The 26,030-nt window shown below is 38.0% G+C and overlaps 1 protein-coding gene across 11 annotated transcripts in view; it reads left to right on the forward strand.

The window, feature by feature from the left end:
- Nucleotides 1-17,277, forward strand: part of PCNX1 (pecanex 1) — a 167,489-nt gene extending 150,212 nt beyond the window's left edge. For all 11 annotated transcript variants that reach the window (XM_087856073.1, XM_045807892.2, XM_045807895.2 and 8 more), the window contains 6 exons: nucleotides 4,398-4,628; nucleotides 5,544-5,818; nucleotides 7,475-7,680; nucleotides 10,516-10,958; nucleotides 11,362-11,502; nucleotides 11,710-17,277. In XM_087856073.1, coding sequence (XP_087712199.1) covers nucleotides 4,398-4,628; nucleotides 5,544-5,818; nucleotides 7,475-7,680; nucleotides 10,516-10,958; nucleotides 11,362-11,502; nucleotides 11,710-11,850 — 1,437 coding nt within the window. In that variant the 3' untranslated portion in view covers nucleotides 11,851-17,277. The remainder of the gene's footprint in view (nucleotides 1-4,397; nucleotides 4,629-5,543; nucleotides 5,819-7,474; nucleotides 7,681-10,515; nucleotides 10,959-11,361; nucleotides 11,503-11,709) is intronic.
- The last annotated feature ends 8,753 nt before the right edge of the window (nucleotides 17,278-26,030 follow it).

The raw sequence follows: 26,030 nt of genomic DNA on the forward strand, positions 1-26,030 counted from the left end.
TTATATACTCATGAAAACCCAACCCACAAAAGTGAACAATAGGCTTATATATTAAAAGAAAGGATATGCATACACATCCATACAACCCAGCAATTCCCCTCCTAGATAATTACCTAAGAGAATGGAAGTCTATGTCTACACACATGTGTGCCTAGCAGTTTTAGTTGTAATAGCCCCAAACTGGAAACAACTCAAGTGTCCATCCACAGATGAACATACTAATTATGGTACATCTATATGATAAAATATCACCTAGCAATAAAAAGAAACAGAGCTACTGTTAGATACCACAACATGAATGAATCTCAAACATTATGCATAGCGCCAGAAGCCAGACATAAAAAGAGTACATACTGTAGAATTTTATTTATATAAAATCTGAAACAAGCCAGACTAGTCTATAGCCACAGAAAGCAGATGAGTGATTGCTTAGGATGTAGAGATTGAATGCCAGAAGACAGGAAGGAGTGTTTGGGGTGATGGAAAAGTTTTTTTTATTTATTTATTTATTTATTTATTTTATTTTTTTTTTTTTTTAAAAGATTTTATTTATTCGACAGAGATAGAGACAGCCAGCGAGAGAGGGAACACAAGCAGGGGGAGTGGGAGAGGAAGAAGCAGGCTCATAGCAGAGGAGCCTGATGTGGGGCTCGATCCCATAACGCCGAGATCACGCCCTGAGCCGAAGGCAGTCACTTAACCGCTGTGCCACCCAGGCGCCCCGATGGAAAAGTTTGAGATCTAGATTGTGGCAGTGATTGCATGGGTGCGCATATTTGTCAAAATGCATCTAACTGCCACTTGAAATTGTATAATTTATTGTATGTAAAGAAAAGGTTTTGTTCCCAGAGAGCCAGAAATATAAAATTTCTCTTAACTCTTGCCTCTCAGACCATCCTTGATAACATGTGTCTAGCACACTTTGTAGGTGTATTTAGTTTTTGCTTTTTCCTTTACCTTTTTTTTTTTAATTTTTTAATTCTCCAATTGACTGTATTATGTTTTTACTTTATAAATAAAAATGGTCATAATCTGTGTGATATTTAGTAATTGTACAGTATTGTACAGTGTATTAGTGCTCTCGTATACATATCACCACCATCCAGAAAATTATTTTCATCCCAATTTGGTAGGTGAAAACTCAGAACTCAGAAAAATTAAGCAAATTGCCTTTTTCACATGTTCTCTTATTCTTATCCTCTGTTTAATCATTTTGTAAAACATTTTACCTTATTTATTTTACCTTTTTCATTAGTCTCTTTGAAGATTACGTGGTTGTTAGAACTAAAATAAACTAATCAAAGTCCAGTTTGGCTTTTAAGTGATCTATGACGAAAATCTTAACAATGTGTGGTTAAGGACAGGGATCATTTTTTACTAATCTTTATATCTTCATTGCTTAGCACAAGGCTTGGCAGCCAGTGAATGTAAAATGAATGAGTTTCATTATTTTCAAAAAAATATATCCTGTGTGTTGGCTTATAACTTGTCAAGTATATTTTTAAAATGCCTTTGAAAACTTTTCCCAGAACTAGGAATATTTTCTCCTTGTATTTGAAAAACGTTAAAAAGTGAGCTTCACTCAAGAGTAAGTATTCCCATCACCCCATGCCATTGTATGGCGCTTCCAAGAAGCAGTCACTGCCAGTAATTTGATGCATATCTTTTCTGATTTTCCTGAGTTCATAGACATATCCATCTGTATATACAAATATTTTCCTTTGTGCTACATAAAGTGATCTGTAATGCATGCTTTTTTTTTTTCCAATTTAATGTAACATGGATACTTTCTAAGTCATCACATACAGAGGCACCTCACATTTTCAATGGCTCTGTAGTATTCCAGGACATAATTTTTAACTATAGTTTATTCAAACATTTCCCTATTCATGGGATCTGCTTGTTCCAAATACTTTGTCTCTAAAACAATACTCATCCAACATTCTTAAGCCCAGTGAAAGGAAATATTTGAGCAAGATTCAACATACTATATTTTGGCATGCCTAATAATTTCCAACTTTGTCCATTTTATTAAGAGTATAACTGTTGCCTATGTCTGCACTTCTACACTCCATTCAAAAATTGTACCAAAACTGCTATACAAAGATAGGATTCCTTCCCTAAAGGAGAACACATCATATGACCTCTGTCTATCTGCTGGTATAGGAAAGTGAGCTCAGTGTTTAAAGGAAAGGTCAGGAGGGTTGGTGTATGATGTATAGTGGTATTGTAAGTTGTAAATGCTAGCTTAGGCCACGTCCTTTAAAAGCAGAGTCAGAGTCCAGGATTCCTGTGCCAGAGATTGACAGGGTGCCCACAGGGGAATTTGTAAGGAAGGGAGGGAAGCAGGAAAGAACAGGGAAGGAACTAAGTAAAACTGTGTTTTAGCTGAATTCTATCTTCCACTGGATTTAGAGTGAGTTCTGGAGTGTCAGTGTCACCAAGAGTTAGCTGGTGTACCTTGAGCCCCCCCACAACCAAGTGGGAATAAACCTCCCCTGGCATTTCCTGCCCAGGCAGCTCCATCAGCTGAAGGCAGTTCCAAGAGAAGGGAATAACTGTGAGCTGTTAAGAGCCAGTGCTCAAAGCAGTGGAGAGGGGAGTGCGTCAGCCCAATAAAAGAACTCTGGATAAGGTACAAGGGAGATGCTCCACAATCTGGCTAAAAGCTAGTTTTCTAAATTTTTTTTTAGTATTTTCTAACTAGATCCTAAGTTCCATGAGGACAGTGCTTGTATCTGTCTTGCTCACTACTCTTTCCCCAATGTCCAGCACAGTGCTGCCTGGCAACATAATAGAAACCCAATTCCCCAGAGAGACTTCAGGCTATAATCACCTTTGTGTTCTTCACTGACCTGTGCTGCTCACCTGTAGGATTCTTGCCTGGAGCTCTCTCCCTTTCCCACACAGTGCCTATCTCCATCCACTGAAGTTGTCTGCATTCTTTAAGATCCAGTTCAAAACCACCTGCATCGTGTAACTTTCCCTAATCACATCAACTAGACTTGACAGGTTTTTCAGTTAACGTTTTTTTTTTAATCAGAATAATAAATTCTCTTTAAAAATGTGTTTAAGTCCTGGCTTAATCATTTACTAATTTTCTAAACCTAGGAAGCAGCTAAGACTCTTTGAGCTGCTTGGGGCACCTGGGTGGCTCAGTCGTTAAACATCTGGCTCGGGTCATGGTCCCGGGGTCCTGGGATCAGGCCCCGTGTCGGGTCTCTGCTCAGCGGGAAGCCTGCTTCTCCCTCCCCCACTCCCCCCCTTGTGTTCCCTCTCTCGCTCTCTCTCTCTCTCTGTCAAATAAATAAAATCTTTAAAAAAAAGTCTCTTTGAGCTTCAGATTTGATATATGCAAAATGCCGGTATTATGTACTGAAGCTGCTTGGCGAGTTTGTAAGAGTTAGGTGAAAAACGTGTTGCAGAACTTTTTACATTATGAAAGATTATTTACATATACAGTGAATACTTTTTTTATTCTCGAGGCCAGTCCCCAGACATGGAGGTGCATCGTTGGGGAGCTTGCCTTACTGCACTCACCCGTGTCCCCTCAGATATCACACAGTCTGGTCACTTGGCTTGAGTAGAAATGAGTTACTTTACCTGGATGTAAAAATTTATCAACCTCCCAGCTATGAATATCTACGATTACGCTTCATTTCAGCAATTCAGATTTGTGTTATGGTTATGTGGGCATATGTCCTGGATCCTCTGTTAATTTGCAGGTTTCTGAAGGGGGGGTACGTTCCACATACTCCTTTTCCCTCCACGCTCTCTGCCACAGAATCCCGCACGTGAGAAGTGTTAAATAACGGCTTGTAGCATGCAGGAGTGGTTGCTACATGGGCCAAGAGATTTCTCAGGGAAGACTCAACTAGCTTCTTTAGGACTAGGACCCTTAATCTTACTATTTTATCTAGATTAGATACATGCTATATTGGAATCATTCTAGAGATGTGGCTTTATGTGAAAAATGCCTCGTTAAAAAGAAACACAACTTAGGGAACTTTTATGTAGTTTAGCCTTCCTTAACTGATACCAGTGAGACAGTCCTTTAAGAGAAAAAATTATGAATGGAGACATGTAAAACCCCATTTGAATGAGAGAAACAAAGAAAATATATAAAAATTGGAAAAATATTTAAAGCTTAGAAGAGAGGGTTGGGTTGAAGAATTTACAAAAGTAGTATGGCAGTAATGAGCTAATTCCTAACCTGCTTGAATTTAAGACTCTCTGTCTCCTATAATAACAATATGTGTGGATATGAAATATTCATATTAAACCAGTTTTTCAGAATTTTCATTTAGTGACTGATTAGTAACTGCAGAAGCTTTCTATCATTCCACCGGAAGTCCTTCTCTTCCTGTAAAGTATATATTTTTTGTTTCTCTGTTTAGGATCATTTCACTTCTCCAGATGAGTATGATGACCCTACTGTGCTCTATGAAGCCATTGTGTCCCATGAAAAGAACCTCGTAATAGCGCATGAAGGGGACCCTGCATGGCGGAGTGCAGTCCTTGCCAACTCTCCCTCCCTTCTCGCTCTGCGGCACGTCATGGATGACGGTACCAACGAATACAAGATCATCATGCTGAATAGACGCTACCTGAGCTTCAGAGTCATTAAGGTACATTTTTGAGGCATTTTTTTATGTCTGAAAAAAAAATGAAAGTTACATAACCTTATCCCAACTTTAAAAAGTGATTGAAACTTTTTATAGGAAAAAAAATGACAATATTACATTAGCTTCGATTGTTCATGAGCACTTCATTTATTTTGTAATTTATTCTGTCCTCTGAAATTTTCTCCTGTGCCATAAAGTCTTAAAATGTTTACTTCTGTTTTGGTGGTCTTTTATCTGTTACATATGCTCTCTGGGCAGCATCTCTTCTTAAAACACCAGCACCATATTGCTAATCTGATTTCCAGTTTGCAAAATAATACCATAGCTTCTACGTTTTGTTGTTTTTTTGTTTGTCTTTTTTTTTAAATTAGTTTCAGAGGTAGAATTTAGTGATTCATCCATCAAGCGCCCTCCTTACTGCCCATCACCCAGTTATCCCATCCTCCCACCTACCTCCCCTTGTTTGTTGCTTTTTTAAACATCTCATGGCTTTAGGAGGCATAATTTCTGAAATTTTATTTTAATAGTTTATAATGATTCACTTTTTATCTACTTCATTTAATCAACCTGCAAAGTTACAAACATCCTTTTAACTCGGAATATTTGTTACTGCTCATTTCTATCAAATATATCTGTTATCTCAGTTACAGAACTCAGTGCATTATGAATTTGGAAAACTTGATATTTTTACCAGATAGACCAGGGGAAAGAGTTCTATGTGTGCTTATTATTTAACAGCCCACTGGTGACAGTGGAAAATTGATGAACTCCTATTCAAATGTGACCTACTTGTATTTGTTTCCTGCTTTTCACAGTTGGTTCTCATAGGGCTTTTGTATCCCTCCCATTTATATTCTTCTGTTTATATGAACTTCGTTCATAGCCCCTTAAGCTAATTCCCATGTGTTTGGTTTTCAGGTTAATAAGGAATGTGTCCGAGGTCTTTGGGCAGGGCAACAGCAAGAGCTTGTCTTTCTACGTAACCGTAACCCAGAGAGAGGTAGCATCCAAAACGCCAAACAAGCTCTGAGAAACATGATAAACTCATCTTGTGATCAGCCTATTGGCTACCCAATCTTTGTCTCGCCCCTGACAACCTCTTACTCTGACAGCCATGAACAGCTCAAAGAAATCCTTGGGGGACCTATCAGTTTGGGAAATATCAGAAACTTCATAGTGTCAACCTGGCACAGGTGAGCTATGGGGTTGCATGTTTCAGTGGTGGTGTGTTGTGAACCTCTTAATCAAGGCAATTTGCATGAGTATCACCTGGAAAGCTTACAGAAAAAATACAGATGCCGTAACACAATATAAACCTATTGTATCAGGAACTTCAGAAAGTAGTCTGAGCATTTTTATCTTCAGACTCTTATTCGATAAATCTCATATACAACTCTGGTTAAGGGCCACTGATCCAGCAGTTGGTAGACTCTTGAGTAGTTCTCTTTTCTTTAACTTTTTTGACTCTATTGCGACATAGTGCCACTATTAGGATGTGTGGCCAACAAACAGCAAAATAGAGAAAAACGTAAGAAACTTGAACAAGTTGCTTACCTTCTGTTTTGTTCCATTCTAGCAGTAGGGGGAGCACGGTGTACTTGCTGAAACTCCTAGTTATGTGTTCCTACTGCCATTTTAACAATCCAGTCATCACTCTCATATCAGATCTGTAGTGTCTTCAAATGTGCACATGGATTTTTCTATGCCTTTTGTCTAGTAAATTACGGTGTTCAGTATAGGAACATCATTGTTTGGTGGATGGTGAAGAAAAATCAGGGTATCTTTTCAATTTCTTATGGGCTTTTGTTTAGATCCTTAAATAACAGAACTTAAGAAAAACAGAATGTGGGATTAGGGTGGCAGACTCTCAACTAGGCATTTTCCTCTAGGCATATTAAAAAAAAAAAAAAGTCTCACCATTTTAACATCAGTCCCTATCCAAACAAAGAAGAACATAAACCAGAGTGGTGTTTGAAGAAATTCTTTTCACAAATTATCTGTTGTGCTGGAATTGCCTTAAAGAGGCTGAGTTCTCTTCCCTTGAGAGAAATAGTGTAGAGATTAAAGTGCCCAACTGTCCTGGTTTGCACAGGACTGAGAAGTGTCCTGGGAAGCAGGATTTCAGTGCCAAACTGAGACAGTCGTGGACAACCCAGGATAGCTGGTCACCCTACACTTTAAAAAAAAAAAAAGGAAAAATGATCGCAGCAGCTCTCTTCCAAGTGTGCTACAGCAGAAATCAGGTTTTCAGGGGTTGCACACTTCACAGGCACTGAACAGACACCGGCAAGAATCCTATTTCCATCTTAATGGTGCAGTTTCGTTATGTGCAGTTTTTTATGGCTAAGGAAAGGTGAAAAGATTGGGAAAGATGACAGATTATATAAAAGTGAAGGTTGGGAATAATTGAGGCAGTGAGAATAAGGGGTGGATAGTTCTTAGGCCATTCTTTGAAATCATAGCTGCCCCCTTTTTTTGTTTCTAATACTGATTGCACCATAAAGACTTTCAAAGATGAACATTAGTAGCATTAAACATTCAGCATTAAACATTTAATGTTAAAAATTAAACATTAGGGGCGCCTGGGTGGCACAGCGGTTAAGCGTCTGCCTTCGGCTCAGGGCGTGATCCCGGCGTTCCGGGATCGAGCCCCGCATCAGGCTCCTCTGCTATGAGCCTGCTTCTTCCTCTCCCACTCCCCCTGCTTGTGTTCCCTCTCTCGCTGGCTGTCTCTCTCTGTCGAATAAATAAATAAAATCTTAAAAAAAAAAATTAAACATTAAACATTCTGAATGTTTATCTTGAAGTGATCATGGGATAATGCTGCTTACTCTGCTGTTTGTTTCTAGGTTAAGGAAAGGGTGTGGGGCTGGCTGTAACAGCGGTGGTAATATTGAAGATTCTGACACTGGCGGTGGGATGTCCTGCACTAGTAACAATGCAACAAGTGCCAGTGAGCCCCAGAGCAATGTGTCCCAGGGAAGCACTGGAAATCCAGGGCAAGGGTCGGGAGCAGGACTCCATCCACCGGTCACATCTTATCCTCCAGCACTAGGTAATGTGAAAACAGAATTATGTATCTAACTTAGCCTCTTAGTATGCATGTAGAAAGAGAATTATGTGTTACCAGGATGCTGGGGTGGCTCAGTCAGTTAAGCATCAGACTCTTGATTTCAGTTCAGGTCATGATCCCAGGGTGGTGGGATTGAGCCCTGCGACGGGCTCCTCACTGGGTGTGGAGCCTGCTTGGGATTCTCTCTGTCCCTCACCTTCTGCCCTGCCCCACCCCCACCCCCGCCCCTTTACCCCCCGCTCCCCCCACTCATGGGTGTGCTCGCTTTCTCTCTGTCTCTCAAAAAGAAAAAAAGAGAGAATTCTGTATTACCTACTTGGAAATATATAAAAAGAATATTTTGTTTGATTCTTGGTTGGACATTATCCAATTTTATTAAATATATGTATTATTGGAATATCATTTCTTCAAAAGTATCATTTTTAAAGGCTAATATTTAGTATAATTTATTTAACTTTTCTTTCATTGGACAATGATTTGGTTTCCTCTGAATGTTATAAACTTTGTGATCACTATTTTCTTGGGCTAGAGATTTAAAAAATGCAATCATTAAGTCAAAGTTTATGAGAATATTTAAGATTCAGCACATAATGCCAAAAATATTTCTAGCAAGTTTTTGTTTGTTTGTTTTGTTTGTTTGTTACCATTTGGTACTCTCCCCAGTCATGCACAGGAATGCCCATCCTGTAAACTCTCACCAGCTTGGAGTATTATCAGTTCCCATCTCTGCTGCCTGCTTGCTCAGACGGACAGGAGACAGTGATCCTTAGTTCATTGTTTTAATTTACACTGCTCTGAACCCGAGATTGGAAGGTTTTAAATGCGTTTATTACGTGCTCCTCTTTTTGAAGTCCCTTTTAAGTCTCTTGCCCATTTTTCTCTTTGGTTATCTTTTCCTTTTTTTTTTTTTTTTTTTAAATTTAATTTCAAGTTAGTTAACATACAGTGCAGCATTGGTTTCAGGAGCAGAATCCAGTGATTCATCACCACATATAACACCCAGTGCTCTCCGAACAAGTGCCCTCCTTAATGCCCCTCACCCACTTACCCCATCCCCTACCCCACCTCCCCTCCAACAGCCTTTGTTCTCCATAGTTAAGAGTCTTTTATGGTTTGCCTCCCTTTCTGTTTTTGTCTTATTTTTCCGTCCCTCCCTCTTTGTTCATCTGTTTTGTTTCTTAAATTCCACATATGAGTGAAATCAAAGGATATTTGTTTTTCTCTGACTTATTTCGCTTAGCATAGTACCCTCTAGTTCCATGATTATCTTTTTCTTATTTGTATATTCTGTGTTTGAGTTCTTTGTCAGCTTTCTGTACTACAAATATTTTTTCCCATTCTATCCCTTCCCTTTCCATTCTCTTCCTAAGAAGGGCGGCTCCTCTTCTTTTGACTGAAGTTCTTAATTTTAGTATGGAGCAATTTACTGATCTTTTCCTTTATGACTAGTAGTTTTTATATCCTACTTAAGAAAACTTTTCCTATCCCAAGGCATGAAGGTTTGTTTTTTTTGTTTCTGTTTTTTACTAATTTACCTTTTACACAAGATCTGTAATCCACCTGGTATGCAGTAGGAATCAGATTTAATCTGTTTTCATGTGGCTGGTTGGTTGATCCAGTACTGTCTTGTCCCTACTACTTCACATGAATGAGATGAAGTCTTAAGACATTTATTGTTAAGTTAAAAAAAAAAATATCCAATAGCATTGGAATTAAGACTCCAAATAGGTGTCGTACCAACATTTTATATGTTCTTTTGTAACTTCTGAGTGAAAAGCTAGAACTTTCATTGTGCTTTTTTAAATGCTCTCATTTCGATCAGCTCTTTATTTTCAGATAGAAAAAGTACATGGAGCAATTTTTTCAATGTAGTTAAGTATTTCCCCATCTTCACATTACTGTTATAAGTCAGGAAAAAGACGAACCTGAGGAATCATACCAGGCCATCTGAAAAAGGACATGGGAGGACCTGCTATTCAGTGTCACTGATAATTCATATTTAGTAGTAATCCCTTAATGGATATGAAAATTAGAGTGTTGTATCACCATCCCTCTATAGACTGTGCAGTTTGTCATTGGAATGGATTGAAAGGACATTAATTCTACACTTTGAGTCGTAGTAGTTATAGATCTTGCCACATGATAGGTCCTTAAGAAATATTTCTTGTGGTCTCGTTTCCATGAGATATTTCATTTCTGACATATTAAAGAGGTACTCTTATTATTCCGTAATATTTCTGTGGAAGATATTTTAGGAGTCATCTCAATGTTAAATCCTGATATTTGCTGAAATTATATGTGTCTTTTGTCCCAGAATTTTAATTTAAAAATTAGCAAATTAAAGTTTTTATCAAAACCACACAAGAACAGATCTCAGATATTTATTTCTTTTTGACCACATTTAAAGTTTTAGGTATAGGGGTGCCTGGATGGCACAAGTCAGTTAAGCTCCCAGCTCTTGGTTTTGGCTCAGGTCATGATCTCACGGTCAGGAGATCAAGCCCCACATTGAGCTCTACGCACAGCGGGGAGTCCGTTGGAGATTCTCTCGCTCCCTCTATCTCTCCCAATTTGTGCTTTTGCATGCTCTCTCACTCTCTCAAATAAATAAATATATTTTTTAAAAGTTTTAGGTATAAATGTAAACTTTAAAAAAAAAAAAGTGTTAGGTATAATTTAAATTCAGTGAATTGACCAAGTAATTACTTAAGGGAAAAACTCTTAGAAACTACCAAAAAAACCCAGAAAACAAACAAAAAAAACCCCACCCGTGTTTGAATCATGGCACTTAGAATGCCGTTGTTTATCCTTCTCCAGGCACTAGCCACAGCTCCCACTCCGTACAGTCAAGCCTGGTCAGACAGTCCCCTGCTCGTGCCTCAGTGGCCAGCCAGTCTTCTTACTGCTACAGCAGCCGGCACTCGTCTCTCCGGATGTCCACCACGGGATTTGTGCCTTGTCGGCGCTCCTCCACGAGTCAGATATCGCTTCGAAACTTACCGTCCTCCATCCAGTCCCGCCTCTCTATGGTGAACCAGATGGAGCCCTCCAATCAGAGTGGCATGGCCTGTGTGCAGCATGGCCTCCCTTCTTCCAGCAGCTCCAGCCAGAGCATCCCAGCCTGCAAACATCACACTCTCGTGGGCTTTCTTGGGACAGAGGGAGGTCAGAGCAGTGCCGTGGACGCCCAGCCAGGAAACACCTTAAGTCCTGCCAATAATTCACATGCCAAAAGGGGGGATGTGATTTACAGAGTCCAAGTGAGTAAGCACATGGTTCTTGTGCTGTTTGTGTCACTCATTTGTTTTTATTTCTCGTTTGTTGAGTAAAGGATTCTGGTAAGAACACACCTTCCTATTGCTTAGTCTGAAGACTAGAACATGTTTGAATGTTGAAAAAGTAAGAACTAAAGCAAGTAGCCTTCCAGTGGTGACGTTTGCCACACTCAGCTGCTGTCGTGTGGCCATTGCAGTAAGGTCTGCCAGGAGGCTAGAGGAATTCAGGAGATGGCCCTTTAGATTTTTGTTGTTGTTGTTCAGTTATAGGCAGGGGAGAACTTGAGACACAAGGAGTCTGTGAAAGAAATTTTGTTTGAGATTATGTAATTTGTCATCATCAAGAAAAAATTGAATTGGAAATGACCCATATTTATTTGCAACATAGATTGTAGATCCCAGTCAAATTCTGGATGGGATCAACCTGTCAAAAAGGAAAGAGCTGCAGTGGCCTGATGAGGGTATTCGGTTAAAAGCTGGGAGAAACAGCTGGAAAGACTGGAGTCCTCAGGAGGGCATGGAAGGCCATGTAAGTTCTTTCACGAAGCTGACCCGTGCTCTCACTTTTTGTAGCCTGACTGACTTGTTTGCATGTGTTTAGCTAATTTATGTGTATGTTTATTTAAATGTACCTTTTGCTAAATTACCAGTTACAGAATTACTACGTCTAATTTTGAGTGCGTTTTGTGAATGTTTTCAAGGTCTCTCACTAACTTACTGTTTTCTGAATCATCAGGTGATTCACCGATGGGTGCCTTGCAGCAGAGATCCAGGTACTAGATCCCACATCGACAAGACAGTACTTCTGGTCCAGATTGATGATAAATATGTGACTGTCATTGAAACTGGGGTACTAGAACTTGGGGCCGAAGTATGAGCCAGTGTTTTATAACTACGTTTCTTTTCCCTCTCCATTCCAAGACATTGGAAAAAGAGAGGAGAGCGTGGAAGATGCCTACAGGTATTCCTTTGCTCCTGTATGGGAGAGACTTGGACGGAGAGCGGGCTTGGTTAAGCGCCTCTCCTTCACCCTTCACCCTGACTCCTGTCACTGTCTCCATCCCCAAATAAAGCTGAAATATTTTTTTAAGTTAGCTGCCGAGAAAACATTTTGCATGAAGGATAAAGTTCTGTTAAAATACATCCTTAAAAAAGTTTTTTCCTATGTATTGCCTATGCTTTACATCAACAAACTTCATTTCTAAACTACAATCTCATATTTTTCTAATTTCTTTGCCAAAAATAATTGCCATGTTTTGTCACAGAACATGAAATCCATTTACCTTGATTTTTAAGAACAGACCAGTATAGAAACCTTCAGTTTGACATTTAGCAGTATGAACGTTTAATGTACAGTGAAAGAGACTATGAACAGACATAGATTTATCTTATTCCTTGAGCGCTAAAAACTTTAATGAGAAAACTGCACTAATTTTTTACAACAATGCACTAAAGTCTGAGATTTCTCAGAACATTTATTTATATATAAAAATAAAATACCATTATTTAAATTGCCTTTGGGATTAACCCCTTCCCTTTCCTTAAACATACATAGCAGGAACTGTGCTGCTCATTTTCTGTTAGAGTCTGTACTTCATGCCAGTACATTGGGTGTTTTCTTTAAAATGAACACTAAATCGCAAGATACACTTAGCTTCACCTTTGGCATTTCCCGGAGATAACAGTCAGTGCATCGGTCCTGTGAACACTACTGCCACCTCCTGTGTCCACATGTCAGATGAACCCCAGCACCAAGTGTGCCCCAGGCCTCTGCTTCTCTCCGCTTGGGGCAAGCTCTGCTGGGGTCAGTTCTGGGAAGAAAATATTTTTGTTTTTCAGAGACGAAGATGAACATCCAAGAATTTAAAGAAATAATTGATTGTTTTTCTTTTAAGAGTTATTAGCTCTTGAAGTTATTCACATGCAGTTCAGTTAATTAAGTAAAATTTTTTCAAACAAAATTATCCAAATGGTGCAGTTCTTACTGTTATATCCCTCTCTGAATAACCTCGCCTTTTATTTTGCTCCTCTCTTCTTTTTCTATTACTTGAATTTTGTTTCCTGTAATTTATAGTGTGTAGGTGTAATTTGAAATATTTATAACTGTGAAATTGACTTAATATGTTGTCTCATAAATTTTATTGGTTTTTTAAAAAATATGCGTGTATTCAGGGAAATATATAATTCAGATTTACAGTTGGGCTAGGTGGAAACTGCAGTTTAGATTTAATTTCCAACTTTTGGCGTTTTTTAGAGCCTTCAGAAAACTTTCCCCTTTTGTGTGAAACTCCAAAGACGACTGTGTATCTCATCTCCTCTGAGCATTTAGGAGCAGCCATCTTGGGAAGTAAAAAGACGCAGGTGAAATTAATTTTAATCCTATAATTTAGTGAATCCAATGCACCCAAAGTGTTATTCATTCAACGCTTGGCGTTAGCCATATTTCAGTCACTCGCTGGCCACATGGGCCTGGTGGCTCCTGTATTGGACAGCACAGGCTTGAAGTGTCTTTTGATGAGGTGACAGGAGAGAGGAGCTGTCTCCCTCCTTGGTCCCTACTGTTGGTCCTATAGTTTGGCGTAACACTTCAGTAGAAGGAAGGGAAACTAAGGAAATCATTAGCTAATAATATGCCACCCGACTGCCTTTTTTCATCTGTTTGGCCCTTTTCTAATTTAAAATTTTTGTGGCAATTCAGGACCCAGTGTGCTTCGTGCTGATGTTTCCATACTTCACGTTTTGCAAAATTTATTGTTTAAAAACACTTGTCGAGTGATTTAGTGAACCTTTATACAAAGGGTACCCTTGCTAAATTGACCAATTAAAATGTATTTTCCTGATCCTGTCGTGACATTCTGTATTCTGTATTTGCCTCCTTTTGGCAAATTTACAGTATGTCGTTAAGGTTCAGGCTTTTATTTTTCTCTTCTGAAACTGAATATATGAGCTGTCTATCCGTCTATATTTATTTAAGATATTCTCAAAGGAGTTATGATTCCTGCTGCTTTTTCTCTTTCTGAAATGAATATGATCTTTTCATGGTCATTACCTAGATGGGAAGATAAGTGGAGCCCTTTCAGTCTTAAATAGAAGATAATTCATTTTCTTACACATCGGGGGGAAAAAAAATCTGAGCTTCAGATGATTCAGTCAGAAGGGCTAGAATTATTTTTATTTCTAACCTCCCACCCCCAATTGTTAAACACATTACATACTCTAAAAACACAAGAATAGATTTTATACAGAACATATATATTGGGTCTTGATTTGGGGTAGCAACTATGGACATTCATCTGAAAACAAGTTGAATTTTATTATCAGATAGCCCTTTAGTGAATTTATGAATTAGGAACCCCTAACAGGAGCCCTGTTATTTTTTGAAGTCTAAAACTGATAGTCTTTTCGAAGTTAGAATACTCTTCTAATAATTATGTCAGAGGAAGCAGTGATAATTGAAGGAAAGATTCATGTCTTAACAATAATTGGACCTGAATTACTACATACAGATACACATGCTTCCATTAAGTTGATCACACTGTCTTACTCTACCTTCCCCACCCCACCTTGGAGAACAGTGAGCTGTTTGTGTAGGCTCCCTGATTAACTTTCTTCGTTAGTGTACAGGACTTCGGCATACATACACTACTGTCTTTAATTCACAATTGCCAAAACTTTCAGAGTTCCATAATTTGAAAATAAGAATATGGAATTAAAATACTAGCTTTTTATGCATTTCCCTTGAACAGAGTTTCGTTGATATCTTTCTGGTCTTTTTTTTTTTTTTTTTCCTTTGGTTTTGTTTTTTCCTTCTTTTGAGAGAGAGAGTCCTGGAGTGAATTATAAATTGTTAGCTTTTTTTCTTATTTCCTCTGATTCAGTGGCAAAAATCACTTTATAACTCAAAATTAAACTTTTGGTTAATCTTCCGGCTTATAACTTGGTGTGAGCCCTCTTTTTACACCATTTTCAATACTTGATAAAACTTTAAACGTTCACTTTTTTCTAAAGAATTCTAAATTTTCCAAGAGTCTAGATTAATATAAGCTGTTGATATTTAAGGGGCTTGGGAGAGTAGGTGGTGAGGCTGTGTATTTTTAAGGTAAGAGGAGATTAATTACCTTTCAGGAAATTAATGAACAAACTTCATCAGTGTTCTGCCTTCTTTGAGTTTCTATTATTGGAAGATGAGCTTCCATTAGATTTGAAGTAGTTTTAAAAATATTTCAAGTATATCTGAGATACTTCTACTAATCCTTGAAACAGAAGTAGTCAGTGTTTCTATCCTGAGCGAGGTGTGGGAAATTACTCTTGTGTACCAAATGTCAGGCAATGAAAACTTAAGTTTTTATGTAGAGACTAAGCTCATTAGGAAGGTATGTTTTTCTCCTTGGGTTGCTTCGTTTTTCTATTCTATCAAAATATGAAAAACAGCCTCAAATTTAAGCAAGGGTAGTTTAGCCTTCATAAATTCCGCTTTGCTTCTGAGCCGCATCCTTCTGCCTCTGCTTAGAAATTCTTCACTCGATGGATTGCCGCATTGAGTCATTCATCCAGAATGAGGTCTTTTAAACTTATGATTTGCCCGGAGTCTAAAATTGTCTTCTTCTTTTAGTTAACTTTAAAAAATCTTTCCTCCTAAATATATGACTTGAGAAAAAGATACCTTAGTAATCTTGCTCAAGAAGTCTTTGAATTTGTTTACTGGCTATTAAGCGGCTATTAAGCTATAAACTGCTGCCCAGATTAATTACTTTTTTGTTTATCTTCCTTATTCTTTCATTAATATAGACAATCCCCACCCCTTTGTTTAAACCCTCAGGATTCATTCTTCTCTGTAGTGTGATATAATCACGCAAAATTACTTTGCTTGGACACAGATGCGGCTGGTCCATTTTCTTTTGATGTGATAAATCGTTCAGATAAGGTATACAACATCAATTTTTATCCTGAGGCTTTCCTTTAATTCTAAAATGAGTAGAAAAATAATGAGAATCAAGGCTAAAATGATATTTGGATCCTGTTAATGGCCCATGAACTTTTGGTTTCAGTCTTCTGTGGAAATTGAGTTTTATTGATCTAGAGAAAGAGGAAAGTCAGATAGGACCATGTATTTGTGCAGCATAAGTTTTAATATTACATTGGGTATCTGTAAGGGTTTTTAATTAAGTGTTTAAAAACCAGTCTCTCTCTTCTTCATTTCTCTATTGAAAATATCTGGTTGGTATACACCCAGGCCTTCTCATTTTTAACTTGTGAAATGTTTAGGTAAGAATTGTGTTTGGAAAGGAATTTACTATTATACAGATAGATCTGGTAGGTATGTGAGTGGAGCATTAATTTTGCTTGAAACAAGTATATTTTCTGCTTTGAATCACCTCACCAGGGTCATCTGTCAAGAATTACGTATGAGAAGAATTTCTCTTTATTGCCTATCAGCCACATATTCTTTCTGAAGTAGAGTAGATAAGTTCTATTTGCAAGCTAAACTTTTGTATCTGCCATTTTATGGAAGCAACACCACATTCTTTGGGGGAACCAGAGCCGATTGTCATCGCAAGGTTACATGACAACTCTGTCGTAAGACTTATACCTATTATATAGGATCAGACCTTTTTTTCTCATGCCTCAGCTCTGCACCTGACAATTTATGATTCAGTGGAGCCACGCTAGAAGGAACAGGTCATGTAAGATGGTGGGAAGGGTGGATGCCTGGGTGTTACTTGCACAGATGACGTGATGCCCTGGGATTCAAAACACAGTAGCGGGTTAAAATGAGATGGCTGCTCCAGATGACTCTTGGGTTTAGTGTGACTGCGGTTAAACAAGACTTTTTATATGTGAAGCTTGATTCTGCAACCAAATTAACAGAAATGTGGAGGGAAATCATGTCTGCTTATGCTTTTTAAAGCTTATAGTTTAAGTAAAAATAAATTGTAAAAACTGGTTAACTCTATATAGTGAGCTCTGCATGAGGAAATGGAAGGAAGAATACTAAAAGTGGTTCAGGAAGATCTATGTGAGGAAGGAAAATGGGTTTCCCTTTTCTGATCATGGGCTCTGAAAGCGTTCATTGCCTTTACCAGCATTCAGTATAAACCAGAGGTAAGAATATATGTACTTGCGTGGGTCCGTGAGTGTGTGTGCGTCTGAGTGTTTGTTATTCTAAATAGCTTGTAAATATTGTAGTTGTTTAAAATGGAAAATAAAAGCTGAGATTGTTTTTTTCTTTGCAAATATATTGCATCAAAAATACAGTATTGACAGTGGATAAAACACTGAGGAAATAAATTTTTTTTCATTTTGCCTTCTGTCCATTTTTGTCAAATTAAGAATAATTTAGGTATACCATATTAAGCGCTGCATAGCATATTTTAAAACATGTACTTGGTTCTGAATAATATTAATCAGAAGCTTTGGCCTATAAACATGCGATTCAGCTTATAACAGAAATGTACATATTTCATATTAAAAGGATATCTTTTCATACTTGGTAGAAAGGTTGTAGTTTATGTCTTGAATTTGTCTGAATATGTCATATTGATATAATATTAGATGGAACGTATATGATAATAAAAGTGTACATGTATTCACTCTAGTACACTACGTTACAATATAGAAAAAGAGGTGAACGTTTGGATTCCAGTCAGGCAAACACTAACCTGAGGCGTGTACTAACCCACTGTTCACATGTATAATACTTAAAGAAAGTGCAAACTGACTTAATAAGAATCGATGTACTCCTGATCATATCACGTATTAAGCCTTTAGTGAGTCATTTTAGCTATTAGTAACAACCAGAACCGCCACGCTGCGTATTATACGCCATCTGTATCAGAGTCCCAGACAGTTCGCTGTCTTCCCACCCAGGATCACAGTGGCACAGTTGGAAATGTAGTGGTATTTAGTCTTATTTTTTCTAGTGACAGGAAACCTGCTGGTTAAAGGAAACACATCTTCAAAGAAAGAAATTCTCTCTGTACGCGAGCTGCATCAGTCTTAGAGCCAGAGTTTCAAAGGGGGCTTGACATGAAATTTGAGTCCCATAAAACCTCTCCATTGTTCTTAAAGTGCAGCTTACTTAGGATTTTTCCACCTAAAGGGTCCAGAATTTCTGCTGACCGGTAGCCGCTGGATCTCACCAGGTTAGGTGTGTTTTCCTGCGGGGGAAGGTGAAAAGGATCCTGTGAAGTAGGGCCATTACCAAATGGTGGTTTCTTGGGTTTGCAGTCCACACTTACTATGCAAAATGCTTGTTTTATCCCCCCCCTTCATATGTGCTTATTAAAGGAAATTAAGTGTAACTAAACTTCATACTTGGGAAAATGTAATTTGGTATAAGAGGTTCCCTAGATTGCTTTGTAACTTCTTAGGATACACAATAACAGCAAGTGGCTAGAGATGAATCCGTCTTGTCTGGTAGCCTTTTCAGAAACCATTCAATTTCAATGTGCAGTAAACTGTATCTAAGGGAAAAGTCATCCTTTGGTCCAGGGCTCCCTTTCGCTCCCCAGAACTTTGTGTGAATACATAATAATTGACCCTTATAAGAATACTGAGGGTCTCCAGTCCGATTCTAAAGCACATACACTTGACCTGTGTTTATCAGATAAAATCAACATCCCAGGACAGTGTTGAATTTAAGCAGATACCAAGTAGTGCCTCTCTGTTCATAATACTCTTAATGGTTAATGGGTTTGCTCTCACACACCACCCACAACTTCTTGATTTTCTGCCGATACAGTATAGCACAAATGGAAGGTGTACCTTTCTTCAGACAGAATGCAGATTTGTCTAGCTTATTAATTTGGGAGTGACTCCTTTTGTACAATTGCGACATGAAACAGTATTCATTTAAATAGCTTCAAAATACTAATTTACTTGGGATGCTTACAGTTGCAAGGAAGAGAAAACCCATTTCAAAGTTGCTGAATATAGGAAATTGGCTCACTACAAAATTAAGGGTAGACTGGACTTTTAGGATTGGTTTGTTCATGTTACTCCAGCTCTGTATATCTGTGGTTTTCTCAACTCTACCCCTTGTGTATGCTGGCTTCCTTTCAGACTTGAGCTGTCTGTAGTTCTAGACCCCATTCTATACACATCATCATCCAGAAAGAAAAACACTTAATTATCTCTCTTATGTGGGAAAATTTCCCAGAAGCCTATGCATCTTTTTAATATAAGATTTGACATAGGCAAGATCCTTAACTTGTCCCGGCATCCTGATATTCTAAACCCGTCATGGACAAGAGAAACAGAATTACCGTGATTGGCTCAGACAAATCCGAGCTAGCCTGAAGCTGGAGTCCATTCCCCAAACTGTATGGTTGCTACACAGCACATACAGCAGTGATCACTAAAATGTCCTCAACAGATTTGTATGTACTCTCCAGAATTTGAGTATTGTTTTCAAGAAACAGAGACTCAGACCAACTGAGAATTAAGGTGTTTCTTCTAGGATGCATCGGTAGCATTTGTAGAGCAGAAAATCAGCAGAAACTTAGGCAGACACGGGTTTTGCTCTCCTTTTCTCAGGGGCTGCCTTACATCTCATGACATGTCTGCTTTTCTCTGGGTAAATTATTTCCTTCCTTAGATTATCGGGCAGGGGAATTTATCTGTGAAACCAACTGGACCTGGAAATGATCTTTAGGCAAAGGCTTCTAATTATGGATTCAGATTTTCTGTTTATTGTTAGTTTTGGCAAGTTGGGTTTTTCTAGAACTGAGGTTCTCAAACTTTTGGGTCTCTGAATACTCAGAAGAAAATTACTGAGGACTCCCACATCCCAAAGAGTTTTGGTTTATGTGGTTTATATGAATATTTATTACGTTAGAAATTAAACACATTTTAAAGATATTATTTCTAAATGAATTAATAGTTGGCACTTTCTTTAAAATTATGCTTCCAACTTAAAAAATGTATGAGACATCTGAACTATCTGCTTCTACGTACAGCGCGTTGCATTGTATTATTTTGGTTGAAGCGTTTGAGGAAGACCTGACCATATATATTTGGAAAAAAGAGGAGTTATTTTAATAGTCTTTTCAGAAAATTGTTGATATTCTTGTTTTGATACAGTAAAATTAGACAATTGGCACTTTCTTAAAGGTTAGTTGCAATGTGGAATCCCCTTTGTACTGGATTATTTTAAAATCCGTTGCCTTACCTCACTTGGAATGGATCTTTTACCTGGGTGTGCTTTTGTAACATCGTTTATTTAGAAAGTAATGGTTCCCTGAGTTATGCAGATCTTCCAAATGTTGACACATTTCATTATGCATTATTAAAAAAATCACTTTTTTTCGTATCAACATCAGTCTAGTCAGATACACCTTTATTGGGGAGCTAGAAAGCTCATAGTGGCAGATACAAGCATTCTAAATTTCTTTTTATCGAGAGCTCAAATTTTATCATTGGTAACAAATCTTGTCAGTTGTTGTCTTAAAAGCCACAGACTCGTTTCATTTTTGAGAAAAATCTGTCAAATACTGAAGTCTGAATAATTATAATTTGTCTCTTAGTCTTTCTTTCGAGTAAAAATAACATTCCATGAAAAAAAAAGTGACTAGCTTAGCTCATAACTCAATCACAAAAGGACTGTCCTTTGAGAAAACTATGTTTTGGTATGCTGAAGGAATGCTTTGTACATACTTCCCGTTTTGCCACATAGAATCTTTAAAAGATGTGGGTTTTTGTGTCTTTTTTTTAAAGATTTTATTTTATTTATTTGTCAGAGAAAACACAAGCAGGAGGAGCTGCAGGCGGAGGGAGAAGGCGGTTCCCTGCTGAGCAAGGAGCCTGATGTGGGGCTGGATCCCAGGACCCTGGGATCATGACCTGAGCCGAAGGCAAACGCTATAACCGACTGAGCCACCCAGGCATCCCAAAAAGATGCATTTTGAAGGAACGAGATGTCATAAATTTAACAATTTTTGTTGCTTCATCAAGGACATTCTCAGGTGAAATTGATTTTTCCCCTGTGAGTGCATGCTGGTAAAGAATACAATGGCTAGGGGCGCCTGGGTAGCGCAGTCCTTAAGCGTCTGCCTCTGGCTCAGGGTGTGATCCCGGCGTTCCAGGATCGAGTCCCGTGTCAGGCTTCTCCGCTGGGAGCCTGCTTCTTCCTCTCCCACTCCCCTGCTGTGTTCCCTCTCTCGCTGGCTGTCTCTCTGTCACATAAATAAATAAAATCTTAAAAAAAAAAAAAAATACAATGGCTAGTAGTACAGTTTGGTGCCATTGCCTTGAATCCTGCTAAGGTGCCTATAGTTTGACTCACCGCGTCTTCTGCACAATTACTATAAATGTCAGTACAGCGAAAAAGGCAGATGATATCTTAAGATAGTATTATTATGAAAATAATTTTGATCTCATGGATTCCCTGACGGAGGGAGTCTTGGGCACTTGTGGTGAGATTCACCGTTAAGGAATATGTCTGTCCCATTTTCATTTTCAAATTTATTGGCATAAAGTATTTGATAATATTCTTTCAGTTTTGTAGTGTCTGTAACATCTGTAGGTTTGCCCCTTTCCCATTCTAATACTTAATTATTTTTGCCTTTCTTGATTAGGCTCAACGAGATTGTCTTTTCAAAGAACCAACTTTTGGCTTTGCTCATCCTTTGTATTTTTTGCTTTAACTTCATTTCCACATTTATATTCCTTCTATTTCCTTCTGGTTTAGTTTGCTGGGATTTTTTTTTTTTTCTAACTTGTTGAGATGGACACTCAGCTTTTTGGTTTTCAACCTTTGCTCTTACTATTTGTATTTTAAGGCTGTACTTTTTTTTCTTAAGAGACAGAGCTCACACATGCAAGAGGGGAGGGAGGGGCAAAGGGAGAGGGAGAGAGAGAATCTTAAGCAGGTTCCACACCTAGCATGAAGCCTGACATAGGACTTGATCTCACGACCCTGACATCATGACCTGACATCATGACTGAGACACTCAGGCACCCCAAGGCTGTACATTTCTCTTTAGCCATTGGCTCTAGCTTCATCAAACAAGATTTGACATGTCGTATTTCCATTACCAATCATTATTATTAATTTCCATTATAATTTCTAATTTCCATTATGATTTCTTCTTTTACCCATGGGTTAATTAGATTCATGTTGGTTAATTTTCAGATATTTGGAATTTTCTAGTTGTTTTCTAGTTATTGCTTAATAACCATGATCAAAGAAACACTCCTAATGATCCCCTGAAATTTGTTTAGCCTTGCTTGTGGCTCTGTATATTGTCAATTTTTGTAAATGTTCCCCTGGGCATTGGGGGGAGAAACATGTATTCTGCAGTTATGGCAGCCTTCTATACTAAATATATCAATTGAGTCAATTTTGTTATGTTATTGAGATCCTGTATATTTTTTTTTAAGATTTTATTTATTTATTTGACAGAGAGAGAGACAGCCAGCGAGAGAGGGAACACAAGCAGGGGGAGTGGGAGAGGAAGAAGCAGGCTCCCAGCAGAGGAGCCCAATGTGGGGCTCGATCCCAGAACGCTGGGATCACGCCCTGAGCCGAAGGCAGACGCTCAACCGCTGTGCCACCCAGGCGCCCCTGAGATCCTGTATATTCTTAACTGATTTTTTGGCGGGGCGGGGGGGTGTCCATAATTGTAGATTTATTTCTACTGTTCTTTCAAGTTTTGGTTTATGTATGTTGAGGCTACATTATTAGGTACATATAAATTTGGAAGATTTGCTTTGACCAATTGATGCCTTTAATCATTATAAAATGCCCTTTTCATGTCTATTAATACCTGTTGCCCTAAAATTTACTTTATCTGTTGTTAGTATACCTAATGTTTATATGTTATAACTGTATTCATCCTTTCACTTTCAACCTTTCTAGTTCTTATTTTTAGAGTATTCTCTTAAAAGCCACCATATAGTTGGGATTGTTTATTCAATTTGATAGTTTTTTTTTTTTTTAAGGATTTTATTTTTAAGCTATCTCTACACCCAGTATGGGGCTCAGACTCACAACCCTGAGATCAAGAGCTGCACACTCTGAGTGAGCCAGCCAGGCACCACAACAATCCTTGTCTTTCAAATGGAGTATTTAGTCCATTTACATTGAATTGCTGATTTTTGGGCTTAAATTTATCATCTTAGTATTTGTTTCCTTTTTGTCTCCTGTTTTCTATATATCTTTTCTCCTTTCTTGCCACATTCTGGAATAAGTCATTTGCATTATTATACCCCTCCTTTTGCTTATTGCCTATATATCTTTTTAATTATTCTTTTAGTGGTTATTGAAATTAAAATTTGCCTACTTAGTACCTTACCACCTCTCAGACTGACTGTTTCTACCTTCGCATTTTTTGGTACTATTGTGTCATGCATTTTTAATTATGTGTATATTTTAAACTTCGAGGGCATTATTATTTGGTATAACTTATATTAATTTAGGTTTATCCACATACTTAACTTTTTCCATTGTTCTTTATGGCTTCCTTTATTTTTGTGATTTCTTTTGGGATAATATTCCTTCTGCCTGAAGAACTTCCTTTATAGTTTTTTGGTCCGCTAGTAACAAATTCCTTGAATTTTTATTTTTCTTGTGTGAAAATGTTTTTAAGTTTCTGGGACGGGGAGATACAGGGTACTGAATTGGCAGTTATTTTCTTTCTGTACTTCAAAAGTATTTTATCTCACTGTTTTCTGACTTCCTTAGTTTCTTTTAGTCTTAGCTGCTCTTTTAGGAGGCAGTACCTTTTTATTTCTTTGGTTATTTTTAAGATTTCATTCTTCTTTGTGATTTTTAATAGTTTTCCATATTTAGCTTCTGTATAGTTTTCTTTGTATTTATCTTGCCAAAGCTTTGTTATTGTCCCTTGAATCTTGGCCATTATCTCTTCAAACATTCCTTTTGGCGTATTGCCTTTCTCTCCTCACACTGCAATTACAAAATATATTAAACCTTTTTACTGTGTTTTTATCTCTTACACTTTTATTTGAATTTCCTATCTTAAGTCTTTCTATGTTTCAAACTGACTATTTTCTCCTACATACCCTCATTTACTATTTCTTCCTTTAGCTATATCTAGTCTTCTGTTAAATTGATCTATCGAGGTCTCAGTTTTAGTAATCTTACTTTTCAGTTCCAGAATTCCCTTTTTTAAATATAGTTTTCATTTAACTCTTGATATTTCTCTCTTGTTTAATTTATTAAACATATTAACTACCATTATTTTAAAGTTCATGTCTAATAATTTTAATATCTGGATCTCTTGAACATGTTTCCTTCTCTTCTCATCAGTCTTTATGGTTTGGTTTTTTTTGTTTTTGTTTTTTGGGTTTTTTGTTTTGTTTTGTTTTTACATATTTCTGATGTGAACTTAACTTGTATATGAGAATGTATAGATAATTGAGGCTCTGGATGTTAACTTCCTCAAGAAGATTTACTTTTACTTTTGGCAGACAAGGTAGGAAATTAGAGAGTGAGCTTTGGAAGGTGGACTTCAGTCTCCTGAGTCTGTTATTTCTAGTTCATCTTTACTCCTATGCCATAGCTCTTCAGATATCCAAACTTAAAAGTCTGGGGTTTCATCTGTAGTATTCCCTGAGTTATAATTATTGACGTCGCAGCCTTGGGAGAGTCCAGAAGCTCTGTTCAGCTTCTCAGCCTCTCAACCATTGCTTTCAAATTGGCAAATGTGGCTGTTATAGTTCTCTGGGCTTTCCTTCTCTCAGGGGTCTTAGCCTCTAAAATTGTAGTTATGGTAGTAGCTCCCAGTGCCTTCAAATATTTTTTTATATTTTGTATAGTTTTTTTTTTTCCATTGTTTTTTGTGGAAGGCTTGGTTGCAACATGCTTATTTGCTGTTATTGGCTGGGGTGGGGGGATCGCCTCTGTCAAGCGTTAATCCTTACTATGATGAACTGGCACACTCACCTCTCTGTATCATAACATTATGTTACTTAAGCGTTGGCTAGCCTTCTCCTTGACTTTACGTACGGTATTCTTTCAAGTTCAGCCATGTCTGAAGTTGCTAGCTAACCTGCAGGTATTCACCTATGATAGAGAGTGTTGGAGGTGTTGAGTAGAGTGCAAGGGTCTCACGGTATAAACTAAGTCCACTGAGATTGAAGGAGCTGACTGTGGGCATGGCAGCTATTCTGAAGTTCGTGTCCCATCCAGTACAAAGTGTATCCTGGAGGTAGGCCAGACACCTCTGATAAAATAGGCAGACCAATGAAAGATACATGGGGTTTCATTAACATCTTGCATACCTGTAGGCACTGATTAAATTATAGGTCACATTATTTTTTATTTAGAAATCAGTGTTTTCAGTCACAACACAGTGGGTTTTTCCATGTTCTCTTTTCTAGGCAATTATTTCTTGGCCCGAGGTCCTTATTACCCTCCTGTATCAGAACACAGCAGGGTGACACAGCAGCAGTAACAGCAGAGACAAGATAGCCAAAGTTCTTTTCCGGCCCTGGGTTTAATGTTTTAATTCATTTTCAATAGAACAAAATCTCCATTGATAGCCTAAGCACTAAAATGTGCTTCAGGCAAAAATGAAGGGAACTTCATCTGTCTTTTTTCTGAGCTGGGTAGGATGAGTGTTTGGAGAATAAAATGGTTTAATTACTGAAAACTACTCCATCTGGAGGCTTATGACTCATGTTGTGTGACCTTAGATTTACTTTTTCTTTGGACATATGGGGCCAGAAGACAGGAGGCAAAAAATAGCTTCCCTTGAATAGTAACTTTTCCTTTCTGGAAACCAGAAAACTATCCACTTCCACAAGTTCCGACATGTCCCTAGTTAACATCTCTGTTTCTCAATGTATATTAGGTCACCCTCTGGAAACGCAGGTCAGAAAGAAAACACAGAGGTGATCTGGGCCATGGGTGAGAGGGACAAAGAAATGACAAGTACCGAAACTGGGAGAGCTTCTGTGTCTCCAGTAATTAGATGGTATGGCATAGCCACCGAGCCACGCACTCGCTCACCTGCCCATGGCCTCATGGAAATTGGGCATTGGTTCTAAAAAAATGCGAGATCCTCAGGCCTCACTCTCTGGATAACATGGAGAATG

The sequence above is a fragment of the Ursus americanus genome, chromosome 26 (genome assembly GCF_024610735.1).
Source record: "Ursus americanus isolate L20-20 chromosome 26, mUrsAme1.1.p, whole genome shotgun sequence".
In the NCBI taxonomy this organism is placed as follows: Eukaryota; Metazoa; Chordata; class Mammalia; order Carnivora; family Ursidae; genus Ursus; species Ursus americanus.